The following is a 26856-nucleotide window of genomic DNA, read 5'->3' as shown; positions in this document are numbered from 1 at the left end:
ACTTAATATACCGGGAGGCTAAGTTATTTATACTTCTAATTATCCTTGCAATGATCTAAAAATTACAAAAATCAATGCATGCTCATTAGCTTCTAAGCTCTTGCCAAAATTTAAATAATACAGAACAGTAAGAAGTGAAGTACTTTCAAAGCCTACAATACATTCCTTTGGAAAAAACTTTCTTTACAGAACCAAGGCACTGTTTTCCTCTTAAAACAACATCTGCAGTCCTGTTCAAATGTAGTTTACTTTTCTCCTTCAGCAGCTGAGAGTGTCAAGTGATTTTTCGAGCAGACCTTCCCTAGGATCTTCACTAGTTGTATGGCATCCCAAATTAACAGATATTAAATCTCTTGAAAGTGACAAGGCAACAATAAAAATGTAACCCAGTGGTATCCTTACATGGGGATGAGCAAGAGCAGTGGAACATATCAAGGGGAGTAAGAGGACATACAGCAATAATCCAGGAACCCACTCGAGGAGCTTTTTTTTTTTTATTTAGTGCAATGGACAACAGTGGCCAATAAAAAAAATCATTCTAACTCCACTTCTAAGCTGTGAGCCTTTTTTTTTTTTTTTTTCAGTGCATCATCATATAGAAAGAACAGTTTAACACTGAACTTCTGTAGTTCCAAACAGTCTTACACGCTCTCCTGTAAAGGAGTCTTACCATAAAATTTCTGACACTTACATCACATATGTGTTTACATATATTATATAATAACATACTAATAATTTATGTAATTTTATATAAAATGAATATAGAGTAATATAAAGGATGCATATAACATGTGATTACACAACCATTAATAAGATTCTCCTGGCTTTATTCTATTAAACCGAGCAACCATGTATTTCTGGAGGTGGATAAGAAAGTTAGATAGAAATCCACAATAAAAAAAGAGGTTTAAATCATCCTATCCTACAAAACATGAGCCCTCCTTAAACATACAACGTGTTACCATTTGAAGGAGATGTTATTTCATACTAATAAAAAAGGCTTGTAATGCAAATTCAAATTTAATCTCAGAGTACCACCTGCTCACTGCCATATCTCTCAAAGTGGCTGGCATAAGAAATATCAGATGTTCTTGTACTATTTCAAAGGGCATTCTAAGTAAAATTATCCTACCTGATCCCACAAACGTTACACCTGTAATTTTCTCATTGGTAACTCCAATATGTAGCACAGATTAAGTACCTCACGCTAAAAAGTACAATGAAAGACATGTATTGAATGGCTTTGTTTGCAAGAGAAAACTGCATTAGAAAGAATGTAGTTGAGATTCTTTTTACATATTTTAAATGACTTTAATACTTTTCAATGTGCTTTGATTATTTTAAATTTTTAAGGAAAGTCAGAAGTAAAAGCTGCCTACCTGCAATGTACACATCATATTCTCTTTTGTTTTGCATCAACACACATTTTTATTAGACGCAATTGTCCATTATTTACTTACATGTAACTATTATGACTTCAGTGCTGTTAAACAAAAAGATTATTAGCACAAATGAGAATTGTGTTTAGCTCACAAAATTCAATTCTTATTTTCTCAAAATAGAAAAGGAAAAAAACAGAAAACCAAACTGCATAAGTACACTGTGCCAACACAGATATGATTATTTACAGGTAGGTAAAGGTATTCCTCTGAAGGCTATCTTTCTGCATGGAAATAAATCTTTAGATTTTAATTCTGTCCAGGAGTAACTTGCCTTGGAGCAGATCATTTCAAAACAAAACTTGGCACACTCCTCCAAACTAAAGGTTTTTGGGTGCCAACTGCCTTTTTTTTTTTTTTTTGTGCTGTCTTCCCTCTTCCAGCTGGCAGGTAGGCAATTTACAAAGCACTAATTTTCAGTTGCAAACTCTATCACCCATTAAATACTTTCATTTCACTGTAAAGCAGCAATAATTGTACAGTATCTGCAAAACACAAGCAGAACTTCAGCTGTAAGAATCTCTGAAATTATGCTTAAATATCACAGTGAAGAACTAGCAGGTGTTTACCTATCCTGCCACCCTCATGCTCCAGATCCATAATACTTAAAAGAAATATTTGAAAAGCTAGACCAGGCATCAATTATAGGGCAGACTTACGTTCCATGGGACGTGTAGATGTGTGGGACCATGAACATTTGCAAATACACTAAACTTAAAATTCATGACAGTTCTCATACTACACAGATGGTCACTGAGTACATCTATGATACTGTCATCTTTCTTGAGCTTCAGCATCAGGTAAGCAAAAATAGCCTGATCTGAGAATAAAGAGAAAAAGAAACTTTAATTTTGAGAGAACTGATCTTGGATACAAAAAAACCTCAAGTTTTTTGTATCCTCAAGCCAGCAAGCCTGCTGGCTACCTTCCATGACATGTCCTACTAGCAAAACCAGAGTGCATAAAGGTACAGGAGCAGCACTTATATTCACAGTCAATCCATAACAGTAACTTTGTATGGGGAAATTCTTCATTATTCTGTAAGATCAAGAGTTTACGGTAACAGCTGAAGCTGTAAAAGCCCAAGCTACAAAAAAAAAAAAAAAAATCACATTTCTACTTTTCAACAGAGCATCTGACTGCAACTAATACAAGCGCATGGAAAAAACAAAGCTCCTGCAGGACTTCTGATGCTCAAATGTAGGGGAGGCTAAACTAGAATAATCTCAGGTTGGAAGGAACCCACAAGAATCAAGTTTAACTCCCAGTTCCACACACCACCCAACATTCAAACCCCATGACTGAAAGCAGTGTCCAAATGCTCCTTGAACTCCTGCAGGTCAGGGCTGTGCCCTGCCCTGGGCAACCTGTTCCATGCCCACCATGCTCTGGTGCAGAACCTGTCCTTAAGTCCTACATGACCCTCACCTGACAGCTCCATGCCATTCCCTTGGGTGCTGCTGCTGTCACAGAGAGCAGAGTTCAGCACTGCCCCTCCGTTCCCTGTGAGGAGCTGCAGCCGCCATGACGCCTCCCCTCAGCTCCTCTGCTCTGGGCTGAGCAAACACAGGGACCTCAGCCACTCCTCATACACCTTTGCCCTCAGACCCTTTACTATATTTGTAGCTCTCCTTCCCACACACAGTTTTATATCCTATAAACACGACATCAAGAGCAAGAAAACATGAAAAACAATTCAACATATTCACAATGCATCTCTTTGAACTGCTTTTTAAAATTACCTACATCTTTTTTTCTTAACTGAGCAGAACTCACTATTCTTCAAAGTAGAAGTTTAACACAGAATTTCTCATTAAAAAAAAAAAAAAAGAAAGTGCAGGAGATCAGTTCTTTCTGGGTGTTGGCCGAAGTCTGTTGCAACTGCTCTTGAACACCCACATTATGCAGAATTGCTGGCACTGCTCCAAAGCACAATGTAATTGCAGACTTCTCAGCAGCAAGCTAATGTGGTCCCTCTAAAAGAAACAGCAAATTGCTCCCGTAAAAACTGCATGGCCAAAGCTTTAGAATGCGCTGCTTCAGTTTAATGGCTGTGTTAAGGCTTTAAGCTGCAGTTTTAGAACACCTTACTGTAACACAGGTGGTAGGAACAAGTAATTTTGCTGAAAACAGTAAAAATACAGATTGCTACAGCCACATCACTGATAATGAACAATTTATCATACTGGAGGATGGCAGTACCAGTGGTTATCACCACCTAGATTAGCAACAGTTCTACTATGACAGCAGACTGAAGTTTTCTTGGTTGTAGTCACAGGTAAGCCTACAACTCAGAATGAGGGAATAATTTTGTATGTCCCTTAATATACTTTTCTTAATCTTTAGCACCTCTTGATTCCTTCCTGGAATACACCTTAATATAAATTACAACAGATTGTGCTTTATTTCCCCAATGTATGTCAATAACTGTAGCCTAACAGTACTTGGGATGGATTCAGATGATACAAAGCAGCATGCTATTGACCTACTGTTAAAAGCCAGACTAGCACCACATCACTTTATAAGGAGTATCAAATGTATGTACTAGAACAAATGACATAAAAAGACAGCCTGTGATCAACAAAACATTCAAATTCCCATTTTTTTCTTTTAAACCTCCCAGCATTTCAGCCATTGCTCTGAGCTGAGCAAACCTCCTTAAGTCAGTCACATCTTGAAGGGTTTCTCTCTAAAATTGTCTAACTGGCTGAAAAGTCAAGGGTGGCAGAAAGAGAGTGTGGGTAACTGGCAAAGCAGATATAAAGTACTGCCACACACTTCATTCCTTCAGAGAATGAAACAGTATTTATCTGCATATTTTTTCCATAAACCAACCCCAAGAATTTATAGAATCTTACTGAATGACAGCTCTGCTGGTTACCTCTATTTGCCGTGAAACTTTAATGGTGCTTCTGTAAAAGCAGCAGGCTTCCTTGGGTGGACACAGAGCAGCACTTCTCCATGCCACCTTCCTCCAAAAAGGATAAGAAAACAGATTGTCTCTCAGCCTCTCCAGGCACCGTGATGGTAGGCAGAAGCCCCAAAGAAAACACACAATTTCTCTGCCCTCTCTTGGACTACATTTTTACCAAACTCTAATACAGGAATAATTTTACAGACTTCTTCCTTCCTCAGGCTGGGAGCTCCAAGCAAAATATAGCAGGAAAACTCAGCAGGAAGATGTATTTATTGATACTGGCACATCCTGAGTTTTGAATACCAGAATGCTAGCAATAACAGTATTCCCCATAGGTGCTTTTACGGCTCTTCATGAAAATACAACTTCAATTTAAGAATGATCCAAATCAGATAGCATACTACAGAAATAAAACACATGGTGTCAACTATCATATCACAAATACCAGGGTCCCCGTGTATAAATATTACATTCAATATGTGAGAATTATTTTGTGCTGTATAAAATGTGGGAACTTAAACAGGCAATCAAATACAAAACCTACCATGCAAAGATAGATAAAAATATATAGAGATTAGTATTTTAACTAATTCAGTAAGAAAGGATCTAAAAACCTAATAAACAGTCTGTCTGGACTCTTCAGTCCATTTAATTCTCCATCTGTAGCTTCCTAGGAAGAAGCAGTAGGGGGATACAAAACTGAGGCCCTAACAAAGGTACACGTGAATAAAAATTGTTTCACATACAAAAAGTAGAGATTTGAATGCTGAAAAATGAGGTTAGGAAATCATATTCATTGTACAGGAGAATGAATTCTCCTCGTAGAGAATGAGGCAGATCATTTGCATCTTCTGGCATCTTTCTTCTTCAGTATGGCAAGTAGTTTTCTTTTAACAGTGACAGTTCTCCACTGCTGGTTCACAGCATAGTGAAATGGCCTTAAAATTCAAGAGGTGCTGTAAACACATTTTTCTATTTATACCAATGCTGAATAGTAACTTTAGCTTTAGGGCAAAGGGATATATAGGAAATAACCTTCGTACTTCCTTCTCTCCATGTTTTCAGCTCTACTTTTAACAAATCCCTGTCATTTTTAAAGCGCACTGTACCATCTGAAAAGCAGCTTTGCTTTGCTAAACATAGGAAAGTTTTTGTCTTTAGTAAGGACTTGGATAAATAAACCCAACTCTCAGTGGACCTTGTTAAAGCAAGAGCATAAATTTTTTACACTTCCTTATGAGTCTGGAAAAAAAAGTCTACGTATCAGTCTGAGCTCATGCTGACTAATGCGGTCTCAGGGAAGGGACTATTGAAATTCATGTGTATAGTCATTAGAAAGAGATTTATAGATGCAATTATGATAAATCAGCACAGGTTTATTAAGTAATGATTGTTTAAAAAATTACTGTTAAAGCCAAAAATAGAAAGCATGCAGAACCAAAGTTTGAATGTATGGCTATAAAGCCAGTAATTTGTTGGTTCTGTGAACGGTGTGCACTAGGAGATATTTAAACCACCATTTAGGCAGCCAGTGACCTGACTGAGCCAGCATAGGACAGCTGATGGAGAGTCCCCAGTTGGTGACTCTGCTTGGATATCTGAGCTGTTCATCGCTCATATCCTAAATTGACACAGTTCATGGTAGCATCTTTAAGCAACAGAAAACTGGGAGAAATTTACTTTCAACCACATGCTATGAGCTGCAGCAGTTAAGGAGTTGAAATATAAGCACATTATCCATGCTGCAAAGGCAGGACCAACAGCTGATACAGTGACCTCAGCAGCCAATCCAAACTAAATTGTGAATGAAAAGCATGGTTGGCTAAAGTGAGATGGTCCAAGTTCCTCACCTAGTCAGTGGAGGAAGCAGCAAGATGGTTTTCTTCAAGGGCAGACTGTGAACCCAGTAAGCAATGTGGTACTACCCCCTTCCAGTAATATGTTACTGGTAACCACCAGTAAAGACCAGGAAAGCATGGCATTAGGGACTATGGTCCGTATGCCACAGAGATCTTACCCGATCACTTAACAAGACAAAGTTGTCTCTGTTCAGTCTTCCAGTCAAATGGTGTGAACTGTACTCGCATTAGATGCAAGTATTTTCCTACCAGGCCTCTCCAATTACCTGCCTCTCTTCCTCACCATCAGATCAACCAGCAACCTTAACACCAGCATCAAGGAGCACAGTCTTCAACACCCTATCCTAACAGCACTCATTTCTGGTATTCATTCAGGGCTCTAGACTACTAACAAGGAATAACAATTATTTTCCCAGAATAATCAACTAGGCAAGTGGAAAGAAAAGTTATTAAAAAAAAAACAAGGTTGAATGAACAATGCTCTGTATAATCAGTGACAGCACAGCGCTGTTCTTGCCCTGTACCTAACTAAGCCCCTGGGTTCCACAGCCACAGCATAAAAGCACTTTCCTCGATGTTCTCATGCGCTCATTCATACTAACTGTGCCACATGAACATTTGCATATGCTCCATAAACCTTAATTCTCTTTTGAAAACCTATTACGCCAAGCAGGAGGCCATTTCTGAAGTTGAAATGGATTTTCAGTACACTAAAGATTAAAATGTTTTCTGGCCTCTGATTTTTAAACCTTCGGGTAAAACTAAATCATTTCCACAATGCTGCTTATATTCCATATGGAAGTATACACAAATAACAGACACTCCAGAACATTATGTCTGAATCCAAAGGGAGAAGTTATCCTACTGTAGAAATAAATGCTGTAATCACTATTCACAAAATGCTCTCAGCTTGCTACTCTAGAGTTATTCTATTTTTTTTTTCCCCATTGTAACTGACTTCAGGAGCAAAGCAAATTCAGTATTTCACAATGTAATTACAAGAACCTGCAGCAGAGTAAGGAACACCACAAAACACAGAATCAGTCAATCCCAAGAACTTCAGAAAAGCAGAACTTATTTCCACTCATTCAGTCCACACCCCTGCCAATATAAAGTCTAATTACTGAAGTTAAAATTTCCCCATATGCCATACTTTTGCCTTCCCACTGAAACTGTTATTTCCCTGGAACAGTTTACTTGTATCATTGCTTTTTTTTTTTTCCTCATTGATGTGACTACAGCAAAATTTGTGCAGATGTCTCCTCTATGCATGGTAAAAAGCAATATTGGCATTAAAATATTACGTGCAGCTACAAGTCAAGTTTAAAAGCTATTAAATCCTAAATAAATAAAATCACAGTCAAGCACACAACTTTCTTTCCTAAAAATAATACTCAAAACCAACTACAGATCTAGAAAGAACAACATTCCATAAGACCCTTTTCCCTGTCCTCAGCCAGGTCAGCTTTCTTATGTGCATGGGAGTACTGCTCCACAAAAAAAAAAATTCCAACCCTTCACAAAACTGCCCCTCATTTTTTTTTTTTTTACCTGCCTTTCCTCAGAACTAGTTCTCAAGTTTTATCCTTCAACCACTTGTAAGCTTGTGCCATTTGTTATTGTAGAGATTTAACAGTGTCAGTATAGTCTATAGCCATGTTGCTGGAGCTCCCCACAGCATTTATAGAGCTGTCCAGAATCCTGCTGCAGACATGAGGCAGAGCTGGAGGTATCACAAACAATCAGCTGCCCTTCTGAAGTAGCACTGGGTGGGCTATGCTGGGCATACACGTGTACCTTGACACAGTCAGGTAACTGAATATAGATGATTTGGGCTCTTTAATTTTTATGAGCTTTCTTAAAAAAAAAAATACAGATCTAGAACAAAGAAGTCTAGTCTCAACTTAGAAGAATGAGGAACAGCAAAGGAAGCATAGCAGCTGAGATCTGGATATGAACATGAGTGGCACTGGAAGTAAAAAACAGAAAGAGAGGGTATTTAAATGGAAAACTAAATGTAGGTTTAGCCAATTTAAGTCTGTGCTGAAACAGAACTTGATGTTAAAGACAGAGCAAAATACAGATTTGATGAAAAGAAGTAAAGAAGGCACAGAAGGACTAATTCACATCCACCAGTACAGTGAAAATCAAACCTTCTGAGTAGATTAGTTCGTTCAAAGAGGTGATGCAACAGCAGAAGTAAGGCAGCTACAGATAACATTCTGAAAACCCTTTGCAAATGAAGTTAATCAGGTAAATAGTCCATACTGCTGAACACGAGCTCAGTCAAGACCATGGTAACTTGTCACTATAAAGAGACAGCAAACAAGGTGAAGGAGAGCTGGGAAGTATTTTGGTAGGTCTGTGACAGAGCTGAGAACTGAACTAGAAGGTACCTCCAAGTCAGAAAGTTTATTTCTCTGCATGAAAAGAAACTGTGTCAAAGTATTCATTTTTGCAATTTTAACACACAATTCTTGTTTGGATTAGAAGTGACCTTAAAGATTGTTGTCATGGAGATAACTAGATCAATCTATGCCTGTGACAGGAGGGCAGTAGGCCCCTGCCCCCCTCCCCACCCCACAAAATGGGAAGGAAAAGGGAAAAGGGATAGGGAGATGGGAGCCGAGCTCAAGGAAGAAAAAAAAAAAAAAACAGCGACAGTGATCTATGGAGGAAAACTTATTTTACTATGGTATCAGAATGCAAGATAACACAATATAATACAATCTAATTAAAATTGAGACTAACAAATCAAATAAAATTAGGAGAGAGAGCAAGCAAGAGAGAGTTCCTGAGACTGTGTCAAACCTGAAAAGTTTGATATGGCTAGAAAAGCACCCTCCAACACCCACTGTAAGGCAGTAAGAGACTACCCAACCAGGAAGGGCCAGATCCCATGATTTCCATGATGCATAGGGATAGGTACCTGGAATTGGAGCATTAACACTTTAACTCTCAGCGCACTACATGATGTTATGATGTGGAATACCGAAAACCAAAAATCAAAACCATGACAATTCCAACCCACCTGCTGTGGGGAGGGACACAAGCTACCAGCTCAGGCCACCCAGGGTCCATCCAACCTGGCCTTGAGTGTCTCCAGAGACTGGGCACCCACAGCTCTCTGGGCAGCTGTGCCAGTACCTCACCACCTCATAGGAAAAAACTTCTGCCTAACATATAATGTTTATCACCCCACCTTTTCGTTTACAACTGTTATTCCTTGCACTATTGCTGCACTCCCTAGTAAAGAATCTCTCCCCATCTTCTTTTCGAGCTGCATCTTAAAAGCAGTTATGTTTCTTGGAAATTCCTACTAAAAGGCTATGGAGAAACATAATTGCTCTGATATTAGATATCTTCCAATCTTCAGATCAACTTCTTCATAATCAATGATATCAGTACGTTCTTTCTCTCCAGTTTCTTCTGAAGACGGTCAATGAACATTTGCAGCTATCTGGTTCCTATTGTTACTTCATTTTCAGCAATTTGCAGAGTAAAGACTTGTATCATAAGTAATTGGTGATAAAAGAAACCCAGTTGGATAACTGTGAATAAAATTCAATGGTTCTACCCATACAAGAGTGCTGCAGAGGTGCTAAAAGTGTCTGCAAAATTGCTACACTGGGAGACAAAAACAGTTTCTCAATCAACTCCTTTCCTTTTACAGAAGCCACCAAGTTTCAGCAGTTTCAGAAGGAACAAAATTCCATCTTCAATAAAACAAATGCAAACTCTGAGTTGAGAGATTTAGTCATCACGACATTCTTCAAAACTTACAGGCCTTAATACTATTAATGACATGCAGCCACTGCTGTTCGAAATACAACAGTGGAATATAATTTCACAGCAATAATATGCAAACAGATGGAAACGGGAAGTAACAACAAACAAATTTTTAGGTGCAACTACAACAAGTAAAGCTCCCTTTTTAATGATATTGGACTTAAAATGCACTGAATCATTGAATACCTGAAGTCTCATCTTCCAGTAATGTTTAAATCTCTTTTTTGAATCTTCACAATACACTATTCACTCAAACTGGTCAGAATCACAGTGGATTCTTTTTTTCCTTCCCCAATTAAAAAAATTACTTCCCAGCTTCTGAAGGAAGTCCAACATCTGGAAAAAAAAGTGTACAAATGTATGGAAATATTTCAACAGCTTTTTTTTCCTGTAGGTCATGCAGTTGTTTTCATTGTGAAATACCAGCTTTTGACAAAGAGTAAATACAACATACTGTTCAGTCTTACTGCTTTGTGAGGAACACAGGACAACTCAGAAGCTAGCCAAATAGGAAAGAAAATTGTACAAAAAGTGCAGCTACAATGCCTGATGCACCTCAGCAACATTTCCATACTGAAATAAAACCGTTTTGGAGGGTTTAGAAAAATCAGTTTCTACGAATGAAAAATAATTATGCTTAGTTTAAAAATCAACTTCTAAACAGCTCTGCTACTGTCTTCACACCGCAGCCTTGATCAGTATCAACAGAACTGATCAGTACGAGCTTAAAGGCCCAAGTTAGTGCACTGGAGACATAGGTGTTCCGTTGAAAAAAAAAAAGGCTAGCGTCATCTTCTAGAAGAGCAGTCTTCAATGAGACATCATACAATTTTGCCTTTCCAAGGTAAGCCAGAAAAATCACAACCCACAGAAGCTCTCAGTGATGTCTGTGTTTCTGCCTCCAGGTACACAGATGGCTCTGTAAGAATCATTATCTACTTCTGTCATTGCGAAGTAAGGAAAAATTTGAAGGCTTAAGATGTATGCAGGTACAGCATACAAGGCTGGGGAGAACGTAGACCAAACGTAATACTCTCAACCATGCAGAGGGGAAATAGGTGCAGACAATCTAACTTCTGAGTAGATCTACCAGTTCTGCTTTCAGCAACTATTTGACTGTAATTCACCAATATATTTGACTTAGAACGTAAAACTTCAGCAATTTTATTGCCTGAAACAGTACCTTCCACCTGGATATCCTGCCTCACACATTCATATCCACTATCAATTATTATGCCTACTAGTTGTACGCAATCTCATTTACAGCTTAAATCCAGAATTTGGAGGACAAGCACAAGAACTGCTCATTCTCTTTATCCTTGATGCTACTGCATTCAAAATGAGCAACCAGCAGCAGTACTGCTACCATGCGTATTCAGCAAACAAGCAGCAATAACCGGAGCAACTTCACAAATTAACTTTCTATGGTCTTGAGTCATACAGTCCCAATTTGCTTTTGCCTTACTGATACATGAAGTACTTCAAGTAAAATTAGCAGCCCAAATCATTTCTTTAATCTAAGCATTGTTAGTTTACACAGCCTGTCATGGAGAAATATAATAGAAACAACAAATACTAATTAGTTTAAAACAGACTTTAAAATTAACTAAATCAAGTTTTGAGGTTTGTCTCCAATCTGCCCAAGGTGCTTTTCTAAGTTCTTTTGTTTCATTCCTGTCTCAGTATAGAAATCCTTCCTGCTCAAATGGATCCTGTCATTTAAAAGATATTATAGGAATTGAGTATTTACAGTTTTTAAGTAAACCCAATAGTCTTTGTAAGTCTATCAGAAGCAAATTCTAACAGCGTAAGTGAAAAGCTGCTAGTTTGACCTAAAATTATAGAAGTATTTTCAATGTAACGTCACTATGATATTAAGGCTCTCACTTTCAAAAAAAGGTTACAAGAAAACCAAACGTACTAGAGATATACATCTTACAGTAGGAATTTCACGATGTGACATCACAGTCTCTCCAGCAAACTGAACAGGAAATCTAAATACAACCAAGAACCCTGCATGATATAGCATCAGTATGAAGTTTATGATCCCCATGTCTGTTTTGCTAGTATAAATGCAGAATTTTGTTCACCAAATCCCCATAGATCTAGAGGCAATTCACCAAAATTAGCAGGAGATCAGTTTAAAACAAGTAAAAAGAGTACTCTACAGCAGTAGTAAAAATCTGGAACTTGCTGTTTTAAGAGACTGTGGAGGCAGACTGCACCATTAAGGTCAAAAAGTGTTTATACAAAAGATGGTCCTAAGATGCACAAACAGATACTAAAGGAAACAGGCAGGGCTGTATCCCCTTAACATCCTTAATAAAACAACAATATAAGCTGAGTAGTACAAGAATGTCCTGAGGCTCACATGCTCCTCTAAATAAGACCTCCTGATCTCAGAGAGAGGATAGAGGGAACACTGATTTGGCCCAGCATGGAATTTCTTATACCCTTATGATCTCATAAAAGTGGAATTAACTACTTGACAATGCAGCTGTTTCAAACTATACATTTTAAATTAGTTTCATATTGTCTCGCTGCTTTTAATAGCAATTTTTTCCCAAACTAACTCATCAGTTCTCCCATCACAAATTCTGGTACAACCAAAAGAGCTGAGCAACTGTGATATGAATGAGAGAGATGAGAACTACCAGATCTGTGCCTTACAGAATTACTGCTTCAGTAATAAATATGAAGAATAAGAAAAATAATATAGGCCTGAATTGTATTTCCCCCTATCACATCACAGAATCATAAACTCTGATTCAAAAAGTGTAATAAATACGACAGAAATCTTAACTCTTTTTTCCTAAAATATTAGAACCCAAGAAGTAACTCAGCAATTGTATTTACATTCAATTTCTTCTTTGTACATTACCAATTACTGTGCATACAGCATTTATCACTCCTAATGCACAGTTCAACAGCAGCACCTTGCAAGACGAGTACTGAAACATAAGCATTTTTTATGCTATGCAACAAGGAAGGGAAACTATTCATCAAATTTTCACAAGCAGTTGAATCAGGATTGAAAAATCCATCTCTATAAAATAAAACAATAACTAGCTGGAATCCTACCTCCTCTGTCTTCAGGGCTAAACTTCAGAAATTGAGCCAAAAGGCATCCTAAGCAACAAGCCCAACTGGAATAACACGAGCAAAATCTGAGCAAAAGATCGAAGAGACCTCATTTGGTAGACAAAGGTTTTATTCCAATATTTTTTTCTCATATTCTTATTTTTCTCTAACTCAGTTAATACTTCTAAGACTATTAAAAGTTGGAAAGATTAGACATCAAAAACATGACAGCTCCAAAGAGTTGGGAAGATACACCTGTTTAAAAATCAGTTAAGAAGTTTTTCAGTAACAACCATAAAAGGATGTTGCACATAGTAGGTCTAGTTTCAATAAACAAGAGTCAGTATCCTTCTCCTGAGACTTATACTTAAATACTTACATGTATCTTTTCCTAGAGGTGGGAAAAGGATGTTACATGTAAAGAACAGGTCTTTCCTCTCAAGAACAATCCCCAGCTATGAAAAAAAAAGCACTGTCATCCCCTCCTACACTGTTCAGCAGGTTTACAGCATCCATATACATCTTCCTTGAACTCTAAAGAGCATTTTCCTTTCTTGTCCCATAACCCTTGACTGTCATCAGATCACATCTTTCAAAAAGCTCTGCTCAGTCAGCTCTTTTAAGGCAAAGCACCCCATCCACAGTGTCAGTTCTCCTGATACCATGAAAGAATCAAAGACAAGAACAGAAAAGAAAAAATATATATTCAAAAAACAGATTCTTCACAATCTGTCTGCAAACACACACACTTAATCGTGACAGAGACAGCACAATAAGCAGCTTCTACTACAAAAGTCATTGTAAAGAATCCACTGAACAGTAAAATAACAGTCATTTCTCTGTCAGTCAGCTCTGGGTCTCTGTGTACCCTGCATGTTTTCTACCAGGGTTACTGAAACATTAGGAAAAATCTTGCTATCTCAGCCATGTGGGAATCAGTGATATATTGTGGAATTTAAGAAACTTCAGACTGAACTGGGACATTTTGGTACATTTATGGGAATCATATACGGAATGAAAACCACTTTGGGGGCAAATAAACAATTTGATATTCTGCAATCCATCAATAACAGAGCATCATGAAAAATCTCATTACATACAGACTTAGATGTAATTAAAAACTGTAACAAAAGCACTAGAAATAAAAAGAAACAAATTTTGAGCCATGAACTCATTATTTCTAGCTTATTCTATCCCTCTATAATTAATAGAAAATAAGCAAACATCGTGGAAGTTGCTTTTCAACTCTGAAATGCTAAGCAGTGAATTCTTGCCCAGGAGAAGGCTTCTGTAAAAGCTATAAATCATTCAGGGAAACTCTGGCTGCATATAAGAAATAAAAAGCTATTGCTAACTTTTTGAAAACTAAAGCTTTACCTAGCATACTATAAAAAGAGAAGTATAATTTCCTCTAACTATACTTTCACTAATATTTTCTGAGACCAACTATAGTCAAATTGCTGCATAGCCTTATTTTCCATTTTCTTCACACATTTCCATAACACACTCACTCCAGCAGTATTTAACATTATCACTCCCAGCAGACAAGGTTGGTTGTATAACGTCTTACTTGTCAAGAACCCGTTACTTGAAAGGAAGACCTCTCCTGTCTGCACAGCAGATTTGTAGGTGGAGAAAAGGAGCCTTGCTGTGAGAAGAGTGGCAGGCACCAATAAATACCTCAGGAAGAACAGAGCAGAAAATGCATGAGGCGTCCTTCACTTAGAAATGACAGAGTACTGTTCTTCTGCATATAGTTTCAACTAATTTGTTGTAGAAAGACTGCTTATACAGCTCCCACGAGGGCAGGAACTTAACTGTTGGCAAATCTACTCAGGACTCATGCTATCACTCATAGGAGATGTATTTCCAGCCCTGCTTAATAGCCGAAGAAGTAAGATGCAAAGGTTACGTCAATACAACACTTAAAAGGCAATCCTCAGAAAGATCAGCAGAATAGGGCTCTGCAAGGAAAAGTGCCAAGGGCTACACTATAAATAGCATGTCTGGATATATCTACCCACGTCTTAACTTCACTCTGCCTTATTAGCTGCTGAACGTTCTTCTAAAATCCAGAGCTTGTTGGAAAAAATACCCAGAGCACAGCTGTTAATAATTCATTGCCAAGGCTCTACATGATATGTTCTCAGATCTGTTCTATTCACTACTTCAGTCAGTATCCTGGAGAATGGAACAAACAGAGATGCTTCTTTCATTCACAGGCAACATAAAGCTCAGAACAATATTCTCATCCCTTACAACAGACTACAGGTTCCAAAAGCCGTGCAGTATTTCAAAGGTAGATGTGTACGCAGAAACAAGCAATTTAAGTATTGTAATTACTATTGGAATGTGATACCTGAAACACTATTTGAGAAATTAGACATTTTCTTCAAAATTCTTGAAATAAATACGAGAACTAAACAAGTACATTGCATTAAACAAGTTGCACTGTTTTTGATGCTTTCTCCTCTGTTGTGTTTACATTACTGTTCAATGCATAAAGATTTCATTCTTACTGTGCACTGAGGCACTATTTCAAGCCAAATGATAAATGTGGAAACAGGTTGAAACATATTTTTACTGTGCTTTACTAGAACAGCTAAGAAAGGAAAAACAGTGCTAAGCCAACAATAACTTTGGTTTCTGCACCTCTGCAGGAAAGAATACAGTCACACGTCAACTGATACGAAACAGAACAACCAGCTCTCCCTTCCCCTCAACATACATGCGTTTTTCTAGGTAAGTGCAACAGACTAAAGATACATGCCATTGTATCAGTTTGAATATTTTTGTTCTTCCATCTCGAAGTCCAAAAACTTGTATTTATTTCAGTAAGGGCAGAACTGGGAGCTGTGATCACTACACGGAAAAAGCAGCTCAGCAGAAGTTGCCTGTCAAAAACACAACCCTCCCCACCTTTCCACAGTGAGCAGGTGAATTTACTTGCTGGATGTCCAAGTTATTTTAAAATTAGTTGGTCCCTCTAAGCCTCTAAGATATTTGAGTCACATAGAAAAAAATTCACCTCCAATATCTGCTTTACACATTTTATACCACAAGGTTCTTTCAAGTACCAAAACAGCAACTTCAGACAAAAGAATCCAAACCTTTAATCAAATCAGTAGACACCAAAATCAATAGTGTGCAAAAGAAAATATATTGCTGCTAATGCCTATGAATCAGAGCAATTTCAACTGTACACCCACATCTGATGTGGCACTTAAATATATTCTTTTGAGTTAATGTTACAGGAAATAAAACAGTAGATTTAATCACACTAGTTTAGATATACTCGTTTGCTATGTTCAGATTCAAAAGTAATATTTTTTTTCACCCTCACTAATTCTTTACCATACACTGTTATTTTAAAAGGTAGAGCTCAAATCCTCTAGGCTGTCAGTGCAAACAGCAAACACAACCTTCAGAAGTAGTAGTTTTCCCACAGAGGAAACTTCAGGTAGTTTGAGGTGTAGCTACCCAGTCACCCTTGCTATGCAGCTGACCATAGGTGTCCATGCTTGAGCAGAGCACTGGGCCAGATGGCCACCACAGGTCTCTTTTCCAACCTCAACCATACTGGGTTTCAGTGATCTGACATTTACAGGCAATACTGATGTAGACTGAATCAAACAAAAACAAACCATTCTTTTAAACCACCGTGCACTTGTTCCAAAAACGAGCCAAATGATTCTGTTCCATAAAGCACACTGGGCTACCACACATGCAAAATGTGCCACAGTGCTAAGCAAGAAGAATCTTGCTCCAGCACATTAACTTTGGAACAAGAATGAATTAGCACAGTTAATAACAGCTTGTACACAAACCTGTAGGCACATCTGCAGTTTTCTTCTGCTTTTTAAAAATCCCTAACCGGAAGAAATGACAACAATGTACTTAAATATCAAACAGTTTGGTACAAGCATGCAAGAAGATACAAATGGTCAGAGATAACAGTATTAAATGGACTGTATTTTAATTTCTTATACCACACCTACACCAAAACATACAAAAGCTCCCAACACGCTTGAAAGAATAAAATTACAGCAAACCTCTATGGTCCTCTCTCTTCTGTTTTTAAATTATAAGTCAAGGAGAGAACAGTTACTGCTAGAGGAGTATTAAAACCTGAGTTGTACCTTAGGTTCACCATCAAATTCCAGAGATAAATATACAAGGTAATCTTCAAAAAAAAAAAAGTGAACTGTAACCAGTCTACCTGGGAAAATAGAACCAAATACAATGACATAATAGAATTTTGCTGCTGAGAACACTATTCAAGAAAAGCATTTTTAAACACTAGGTAAGTGACTAAAAAGATGCGACTTTTACCTCAATTTATGTAAAAGTATGCCTCAAAATTGTGAGTTATAACTCTATGACTTAAAAGTTGTAAACTGAGCATCTTTAAGAGCAAGTAGTGATTCTTCTAATATCCCCCATTCTAACAATAAGCAATTTAAAAGTAAATCCTTCAAGATATATTTTTGCTCACTAAATAACATTCTAGATCACATATTTCCAATGTCAACTTCCAAAGCTATACCATTCTTAAAGGTAATCTTTTCTCTTGTATGAATAACAGTAATAGTTTTTCCTGTAGTATCATCTTTTTATTTAAATAGTTCCACTTCGAATTTATTCCCTGTGTTAGAGAGTTTATTTCATTATCAATACTGGAATCTGTTTGAAAATTAAGACAGATAATCTTGGCAACTATAATACATCACATTTTTGCAAGGTGTACATTTCTCCCATGAAAACATTTAAACATGTATGATGTATGCATACCTCCTTGTCTATGCAAGACATTTTGTTGTACTTTTATGAGCTCTTGGACTATAAGTTAGTCATGTACTCTCTGAATCTTCACGGAACACCTTCTACATTTTAAATATATACATAGCTCTTTAAAACTTTCATCTTATCTCCAAAATTTGAAGGAAAAATAAGAACAACAAACCACTATTTAAGGGTAACCTACACAAAAACATCTCTCTGTTCTATCACTACAGAACTAAAAGCAAGAAATTACGTTAAAAGTTTTCTATCACCTGCAAACGTCAGTCACTGCTTAATCAGTATTCTCATATCTTTGCTTTCTAACAGTTACAGCCTTAATACATTAGGTAGGACATTTGTCATAATGACTTCTCAAAGTTTGCTCAAATAAAATTTTTCCTTTCTAAGGACTCTAGCAGACTTGAAACATAAATATTGGTATGGCACTCAACTCAACCACCTTCCTTACCTCTTCTCTTTCCCCTTTCCTCTAGGCCTTATTTGTGCTTGAGATACTGTCACCACTGGTTTGAATGCAAGTTATAGTTACACGCACTCAGGCTAATTTGTTATCTCGATTAATTTCTGAATCATCTAAAAAGGACATCTCTTTCACAAATAAGTAATGCAAAAAGCAGAGGTTTATTGTATGGCATTATTCATATTCTTCTCGGTTACAAGAAGTATATCTTAACAGTGGCATTGCTAAACACACTGTCCACATAGAATCACAGAATTGCCAGGGTTGGAAGGGACCTCAAGGATCATGAATCTCCAACCCCCCTGCCACATGCAGGGCCACCAGCATTCCACCTAATGCTAGACCAGACTGCCCAGGGCCCCATCCAATCTGGCTTTGAACACCTCCAGGGATGGGGCATCCACAACCTCCCTGGGCAGCCTGTTCCAGTACCTCACCACTCTCTCCGTAAAGAATTTCCCCCTGACGTCCAACCTAAATCTCCCTTCCCTCAGCATAAAACCATTTCCCCTTGTCCTGCTGTCACTCACCCTTTCAAAGAGTTGATTCCCCTCCTCTTTGTAGGCTCCCTTTAGGTACTGAAAGGCTGCAATGAGGTCACCCCGCAGCCTTCTTTTCTCCAGGCTGAACAAGCCCAGCTCTCTCAGCCTGTCCTCGTAGGGGAGGTGCTCCAGTCCCCTGATCATCTTCGTGGCCCTCCTCTGGACCCTCTCCAACAGCTCCCTGTCTTTCTTGTACTGGGGGCTCCAGACCTGGACACAGTATTCCAGATGGGGCCTCACAAGAGCAGAGTAGAGGGGAACAATCACCTCCCTGTCCTTGCTGGCCAGCCCTCTTCTGATGGAGCCCAGGATACCATTTGCCTTCCGAGCCGCAAGAGCACACTGCTGGCTCATGTTAAGTTTTTCGTCTACCAAGACCCCCAGGTCCTTCTCCACAGGGCTGCTCTCAAGGACCGCTCCTTCCAATCTGTAGGGATGCTTGGGACTCCTCCGGCCCAAGTGCAAAACTCTGCACTTTGCCGTGTTGAACCTCATCAGGTTCACCCGGGCCCACCTTTCTAGCCTCTCAAGGTCCCTCTGAATGGCATCCCGTCCTTCAACCGTGTCAACCACACCACTCAGCTTGGTGTCGTCATTCCTAAACAGATTATTCTAATACTAATTTATTGCGACACACTAGAAAGATAGCAAAAGGTAGCTTGGGTTAAGACATTCCAGTCCTGTACACAACTCTACCTCTTACAAAGCAAAACACAATTTTAATGGTCAAGACTGAAGTTGGAACAGGCAGATAAAATCTGCTGAACTATGAGCAACCCACCTCTGCTCTCTTGATTTCAGCTGTACCAAAGGTGCCCAAATTCTTTACTGGGGAACCAGAGGGGATTAATCCTTTAAGTACCTTGACAGATGAGATTGCATTTTCATGTAAAACACAGAAATTTGACAAAAAGTCAAAGATAAAGATCTGGCTAAACTCAAGCATCATTCAAGCAGCAGCCCATGTTCACCTTCCTTCAATTTTCCCTCCTCCCTCAATTATGCTGCCCAGAGCTACAGCCATAGAGCAGCATGTCTGAGACAGTATGAAGAGACCTCACTCCTCCTCCTTAGAATTCATGGCACCACAATCTTTCCAGCATCCGTCAATAGAGCTGAAGAAAAGACCAAGCTCTAAAAGTACACAGTGAGTTCAGAAAGGGAAAGAATGAAGAAGTGAAAAAGTAAATCATTCTCCCATGTAAGGGAGATAACTTTATTTGTATCATTTATGTGTGTGCCTCTAAGAAAAGCATTACTCTCTTGTCCACACATTAATATTATGCTGCAAAAATTTAACCATTGGTTTTCCCTTTGAGAAAATCTAAACTATTATTTTTCCTTTTGGTAACAAAACGAAAAAGAGTAAAACATGAGTAAAAAATTCTGAAAAGGTACATACACCTCTGACATTACTGGACTGTCTAAAGGACCTCAAAGAAATATTTCTGACCTGAAAAGCAAAATGAATCAAAAATCACAATCTGAGGTTAGAAAAGGCCATACTTACTCTTTATTCTTGTTCTTAATGCACGGCTGGTAGAGAACTTTAACAGCATTCCACATCCCTGACGGTCCACAGCTAGGAATGAAATTGTTGCCAAACAGTGTAAAGACACTGTAGGAAGAGGAACTTCCTGAGGATTCCACCAGCAACGTGTCAGAATTTAAAAGCCATATCTATAAATAAAGAAAAATTATTTTACTGAGGATGACATCAATTTCTTCTTCTACTCTAAATCTGATGTACCATGAACAGCTGATACTAACACAACGTGACAGTTTCTAAGGAAGCGTCAAAAAAACAGCAAACTGACATTTTATTTTCACTATTACAAATCACAGCCCCTAGAGAAGAAAACCAGGAGTTAATACAGTTATTCACTATTAAGATCTCTTTCTCTCTAGTAGAGCACATCATTTTGAATGATTGCATGCTACAGACAGGGAACTGAAAGACTGCCCACTAGAAGTGGGAACAATTAAGAAGTTTTACAAAACATTTACTTACGACTGGATAGAGCTAAGAAATACAATGAGAAAAATAGCAATTAAAACGGTCTAAGGTAAGGCTGGTAGCAGGTGTATGACATGCCCAGTGAGGGAAAAAAAAACACTGGTAACAGGACACATAGCATATGTCATAATTGAATGTGACAATCACAGTTTAGAGATCAAAGTTCAGAATATCAGTGAAAATTTCACAAGTAAGTATAGAGATGAATGGATAAAGAAGTTTTGAGAGAGAACGATCAATTTAGCTTACACACGTAAATGATGACAAGCAACTGCACTTCATACTTAACAAGTAGCTGTTTATCAGTATTGCTCTTGTAACTCAAAGTACACATTCATTCATAAACTGAACGGCAAAATATACCTCACAGCTCAGGCTATTACACACAGTGCTTCAAGTTGCATGTTGAAAATGTTGGAGAAAATGGGGACAGAAGAGAAGCAACCTAAACACAAAGGCCATTACCACCACAATTAGCTTTAATTAAACAGCGTTTCTTAGATTTGAAATTAAGACTTCCTTTTTAAGAAGTCCCCTTTGGATGCTTTTTAGAAGGTGACTATCCTTACAATCAGTCTATGGAACAGTTGTACCTGTCAGAATTTTCCTGTATCTTTCTTTAGAGAAAGCAATTAATCCATTTAATTTTCAACATGAACTATGTGAAAAGTACTTCTATCAAAAGTGCTGATGTGTGATTTCTGACAGCAACTTCCTACCATTTATTCAAAGAACGTCGTTTTCTCAAGTGACACCACAGGTCTGTATTTGTTTTCCACTGTGGGCTAAATTACTATCAAATGAATCTTTAGAAGGGAAGAATAAACACTTTGCTATGAGGGAAAAAAAAGTATATTCTACAACTATCAACTATGAATAAATTATTTTCAAATCCTGCTTTTGGTGTGAATGAACAACCGCTCACTAAGCTGAGCGCAGTGACTCAAAGAAGCTTATACATGTTATTTGTGGCTAGCACAGCATGCAAATTTTCATCTGTGCTTTCAACCATTCTGTTGACAACAGACAATCTTTCTACTATTTTGTAGAAAAACAGTGCCTGCTGAACCAAATTCCTTTGACGTTAACTCCAGTAAGAAAAGAGCTTTCAAACAAAGATAGATAAAGTTTAGAATTTATTCATAATGCAGATTGATGACCTTTTCTCAAATGGCAGTTTCAGAGAAAGTATTTTCATGTTTTTTCCTTTTTAAATCATCCTGCCAGTAACTTTCAAAGATACTGTCAGGAAAAGAGGTGCAACAAATCTCAGTTATACGTGGTGGGACTTGATCCAAATAAGTAAAATACAGCAATCTACATTCCGCAAGTTTCCCAAAATCTCAACCTTTGTCTTCAGCTTCCCTTTGAGAACAATAAGGCATAAATTCTGATTTAACTAGATGGCTAGAAACAGCTGTTGTTCTTCCTCACTCACAGCTATTGCGGACATTACCACTACTTTTAGCATCACATGGGTTCATAGTGTACATACACTCCATTACAACACCTCTGCCCTCACATTTAAACTAATGGATTAAATGTGGTCTTCTTCATACCTCACAGAGAATACAACTCGCTAAAAGAGATGGTTAGCTAAGTCTCAATAAGGTAGTCATCACATCTTGACTGTTGCAACATCCCCTTCCCTAGCCCTGATAAATACAAACTCATTCTGCTCAAGCCCTCAAAAGCACGATCGAAGAATCAGTATCTGACTGACAAGTCCCTCCCATTTGTCTCATTTCTTTTCTTGGGTAATCTTCCCACTCCCTTCCGACTCAGTGCCAAAATACAAGCTAACTTACCTAATCCTACTTCAAAGAACAACTTCATTAAGACTGGAGTTAGTACTCAACTACCCAGGACCCTACCATAAAATTTTCACACTGTACCTTTTGGAATTTTATTAGGTGAATCCCATCTAGGAGATGATACAGACAGGATAAGTAAAGATTTGCCTGAGCCACATTTTAGTCTTTTTTAGTTTTATTTATTCTCAGTCTTTAAAAAAAATCCTTAAGTACACAGCTTTCAAAAACTTGGTTATCACCAAGTTATCACCAATTTAAACAGAAACTCAAGTTATGATCTCCTTAGATAACGTAACTGTATAATGTTAAGTGATATACACAGAGAAAGTAAGAACACTGAGTATATATATAAACTTGTGCTTTAAAAAACATTTCAAAAAAAGACTTCTGAAGGACCTCAACCTTAATTATTAAATACACAGCCTAGGCTGTGTACATTCAGGTATATAAGCACAAACATCACAAATGGAAATCTTTGACAAGTTCATTTTCAATACAAACAAGTGGAACAGCTGGCCCACTATACATCAGTGATGAGACCACAGCCCTAAGCAGTTACTTTTTTTTTTTCTTTTTAATTTGCAAACATCAGTATAAACACTGCTCACATTACATTTGTATCCACAAAGTCTCTGAGTCTCAAAACTTAAGCTGTACCTCTGGAACACCTGTTGGTGTGTGTACTGTTCCCAGAGTATCAGCATGGAAATGAACAATGCCTTTTTGATGTTCAAAACACACACACACACGAAGGCATTCCAATTAGAAGCTAGTCCCTATGTTAACTCAACCTCATACTGATTATTAATGAGCATTAAAATGCTAAGCTGGCCCCTATTATTAAACTCCAGACTCAAATCCCCATCCACCTTAAAAGTTTGAAGAATTTAGCTGTTACTATCTAAATAGGAAAGCTTAACAGCATTAAATCATCAAGTATAATCGGAAATATTACTATTGTTTGCATTTCACTTTCCAATGCAATATGTTGACTACATGAATAATTTCTCCTGATCTAAGAAAGCATTTGTGAAAGATGCCATACAATTTGATGAATTTGTAGCAATTAAAGACAGCAAACACTGGAACAAAAAGATGAGATCTATTCTACAAAGCCAAGATCTAAGCTTTCCATATATTTTTAGTAGAAATTCTAGTTAGTTCTTTGTTCTGGTTTTGACTGGGATAGGGTTAATTTTCTCCACAGTAGCTAGTACAGTGCTATGTTCCAGATTTAGGCAGTATCACAGTGATGTTTTCATTGTTGCTGAGCAATGCCTACACAGAACAAGGACATATCTTCTTCCCATGTTGCCCTCGTAGCAAGGAGACCGGGATGCACAAAGTGCTGTGAGGGGACACAGCCAGGACAGCTGATCTGAACTGGCCACAGGGCGTCATGCACAGGAACAAAAGACAGGGGAAAGGAGGCAGGAAAGTGCCCTTGGGAGTAATGGTGTTTATATTCCCAAGAAACTGCTACATACGAGGAGCCCCGCCTTCCTAGAACTGGCTGAATACCAGCCTGCTGATTGAAAGTACTAAATGGATTCCCTTTTTTGCCTTGCTTACAGACACAGCTTTTGCTTTACCTAGCAAACTTTTTTCAAGATAAAAAACTTACCAGAATATAGATCCTTCCATTGTCACCTTTTATAGTGAATCTAAATGTGCTTTTAGCAGAGGACAATTCCACAAGACACTGAGCAACCATGCTCTGTATGAATTGAGACCTGTTAAAGAATTAAACACGTTGTACATTTTAATGGCAACTACACAGGTAAGGTCATTCATACCAATGCAGTGCAAGTATGAGCAACTTCATACCGTCAATTCCACTACAATCTTACTATTTATTTTTACAAAGAAATTGAGTTTCTTTATCTTTGCCTCCACATAAACCACTTTCTATCTCCTGCAACAGGAACTATTTAACAGATCAGCAGTCTAAATTCCTCCATATCCTTTACTTTAACCAACACCAAACATCAAATGATGAGTAAATGCTTTTCCTTATACTTTATACATAAAAACACAAAGTTCAGGAAAATGTACATACTTAAAATATAATTCACAAATAGAAAGACCAATGACTAAAACAAAGTATATGATACAAGATAATTGGATCAAGCTCCATGCCATCTTAGCTATAAATTGAATTACTTGAGAATCTAAAAGCCCAACTTCATTGGAATGAAACATTACAAGCTTACTTCACTCTACATAACAATCTTCAGTTTCAATAATTAGTCACCAAATGCCATGAAAACTTAAATTCAAATAAGTATTTTATTTTTGTTTATTGGCTGAACAGTGAAATACTGTAACAAATTGTAATCTCCTTATTATATACACAAAAAATTGTGCATGAGTGAATACAGAATACATTACCTTTAAAAAGCAGCACTTTGTTATACTTAAAATTTTCAATATTAAAATTTTACTAGGTTGCTAGTGTCCTTTCCAGAATATAAAAAACTAAGCATCTTTTTTTTTTTTTTTTTTTTACCTTGGTATTGTGCTGAAGCATTCCTCAGCTGGCCAAATAATCACCTCAGTGACATAGTATTTAACAGTATCTAAAATGAAAAACACCTTTAAAGAACCAAGACTTCTTTTTACAAATAGACTGTAAGTCACAGTATCATTATATTTAATTACACTATAATTAGTTTCTTGTTCCGCAGTCAATTAGGACGTGCAGCATGTGATCAAATTCCTGCTTGGGTCTGTGGGAGAAGTTCTGATAAAAGAAAACATTGCTAGAATGCTGCTCTGAAATAATTACACAATCAGCAGTTTATCATTTCAATTGATCCCTGTTTAACAGTAGGAACAATCACCTTGAAATAAAGTATGCAAGAACCCAAACACCTGGACTGAAATGTCTTATATACTGATGTTTGCTGGTGTCAATTAACTCCTGTCCACTATGCACTGCTATCAAGACAAACCTGTAAGACACAGTGAAAAAAAACTTTCCTAAATTACTGAAATCAGCATAGCTTACATAGTATTTCAGTACTCTCTGCTGCTCAGTAATGCTGCAGTGAACCACAAGAGTTTTAGTAACATTACACACGGGAATAATTTTCTTCTTTGCTCAAAGAGGCAGGGTAGAATCTCTTTCCAAAAACTGCACTAACATAACGTTAATATATGAAACACACATTCCAGGTTCCAATGCGTTTCCAAAAAGCTCCAGTAAGACATTCTTTTAACACCAAATGGAAGTGTTTTGAGTTCAGAATTCAGTCTTCATCAAGAACATCAAAAACTATCACACTGAAGCTCCAATTCTAGGCTATACACACAGCCTAACCAAACAGCAAGCAGAAAAAGTTACACATACAAAGAAATTAATTCCACTAAGCCTTAACATATGAGCAATAGTAAAGATTCGTCAGTTCCATAAATTTCAAGAGTAGAATGGATTGCATCATTTGACAGCTGTCCAGACACACCAAAAAAATCAGATGAAAATAAGCTTCTCTGCTCACAGCAAGGAAATTGGAACCAGACAGTCTTTAAGGTCCCTCCTAACCCAATCCATTCTATGATTCTCAGTAAGACACTTAATCCTGCTTTAACGACTCTAATGGCTTGGCAACTCCACCCCTTGTCTAGGTAAGTATTATAGTTTATTTAATCATCCTCACTGTTAAGAAATTATATGTTACCTCTGAGCTAATTCTTGTCTGCTCCATGCCGTGCCTGTCCAAGAAGGCTTACCCTAAGCAAGGAATAGGTTCCACTGCTGCAAAAGGCACTGGGAATTGAGAAGATGTTTGTCTGCAGAAATAGAAGGTGGGAATTCCCCCACACACACACCACAAAAAAGCCTATGCATATATGGGAATAGAGGTGGGGAAAAGAACAGATTTGTGTCTGTCCTTTGAATTCTCCATAAAGTTCCTACAGTGCTGATGAAATATGCTGAAAACAACGAACAAGCTTTCTAACTCCACCAAAATATAGAGTCCAGAACAATTCCCTGCACGTCTACACTGTTTACTGTTTCCTATACCAACGATATCAACTATAGGCTGCTAGAGTTGTCTGAAGGCTTAGATGAGGGCATTAATTCGTGAGGATTTATAAAGATCTTTTCTAGTCCCTGATTTTGCAAAGTCTT

General features: G+C 37.7%; 1 protein-coding gene across 12 annotated transcripts in view; it reads right to left on the bottom strand.

The window, feature by feature from the left end:
- UBE3D (ubiquitin protein ligase E3D) overlaps nt 1-26856 on the bottom strand; it is an 84219-nt gene that overhangs the window by 41878 nt on the left and 15485 nt on the right. For 10 of the 12 annotated variants that reach the window (XR_016464453.1, XR_016464455.1, XR_016464454.1 and 7 more), the window contains exons 6-8: nt 25231-25300; nt 24346-24454; nt 20401-20570 (exon numbers count right to left, since the gene is read on the bottom strand). Coding sequence is in view for 6 of the 12 variants with exons in the window: in XM_090136088.1 (XP_089992214.1) it covers nt 20401-20570; nt 24346-24454; nt 25231-25300 (349 nt within the window). In the remaining 6 variants the exon portion in view is untranslated. Of the gene's footprint in view, nt 1-1832; nt 2260-19671; nt 20025-20400; nt 20571-24345; nt 24455-25230; nt 25301-26856 lie in introns of those variants that run through there. The other 2 variants (XR_016464457.1, XM_090136089.1) reach the window with 2 other exon arrangements.

The sequence above is a fragment of the Phasianus colchicus genome, chromosome 2, assembly GCF_987193195.1.
Source record: "Phasianus colchicus chromosome 2, bPhaCol1.hap1.1, whole genome shotgun sequence".
NCBI lineage: Eukaryota > Metazoa > Chordata > Aves > Galliformes > Phasianidae > Phasianus > Phasianus colchicus.
The sequence above is the reverse complement of the archived record's forward strand: the minus strand, read 5'-3'. Positions and strand labels throughout refer to the sequence as shown.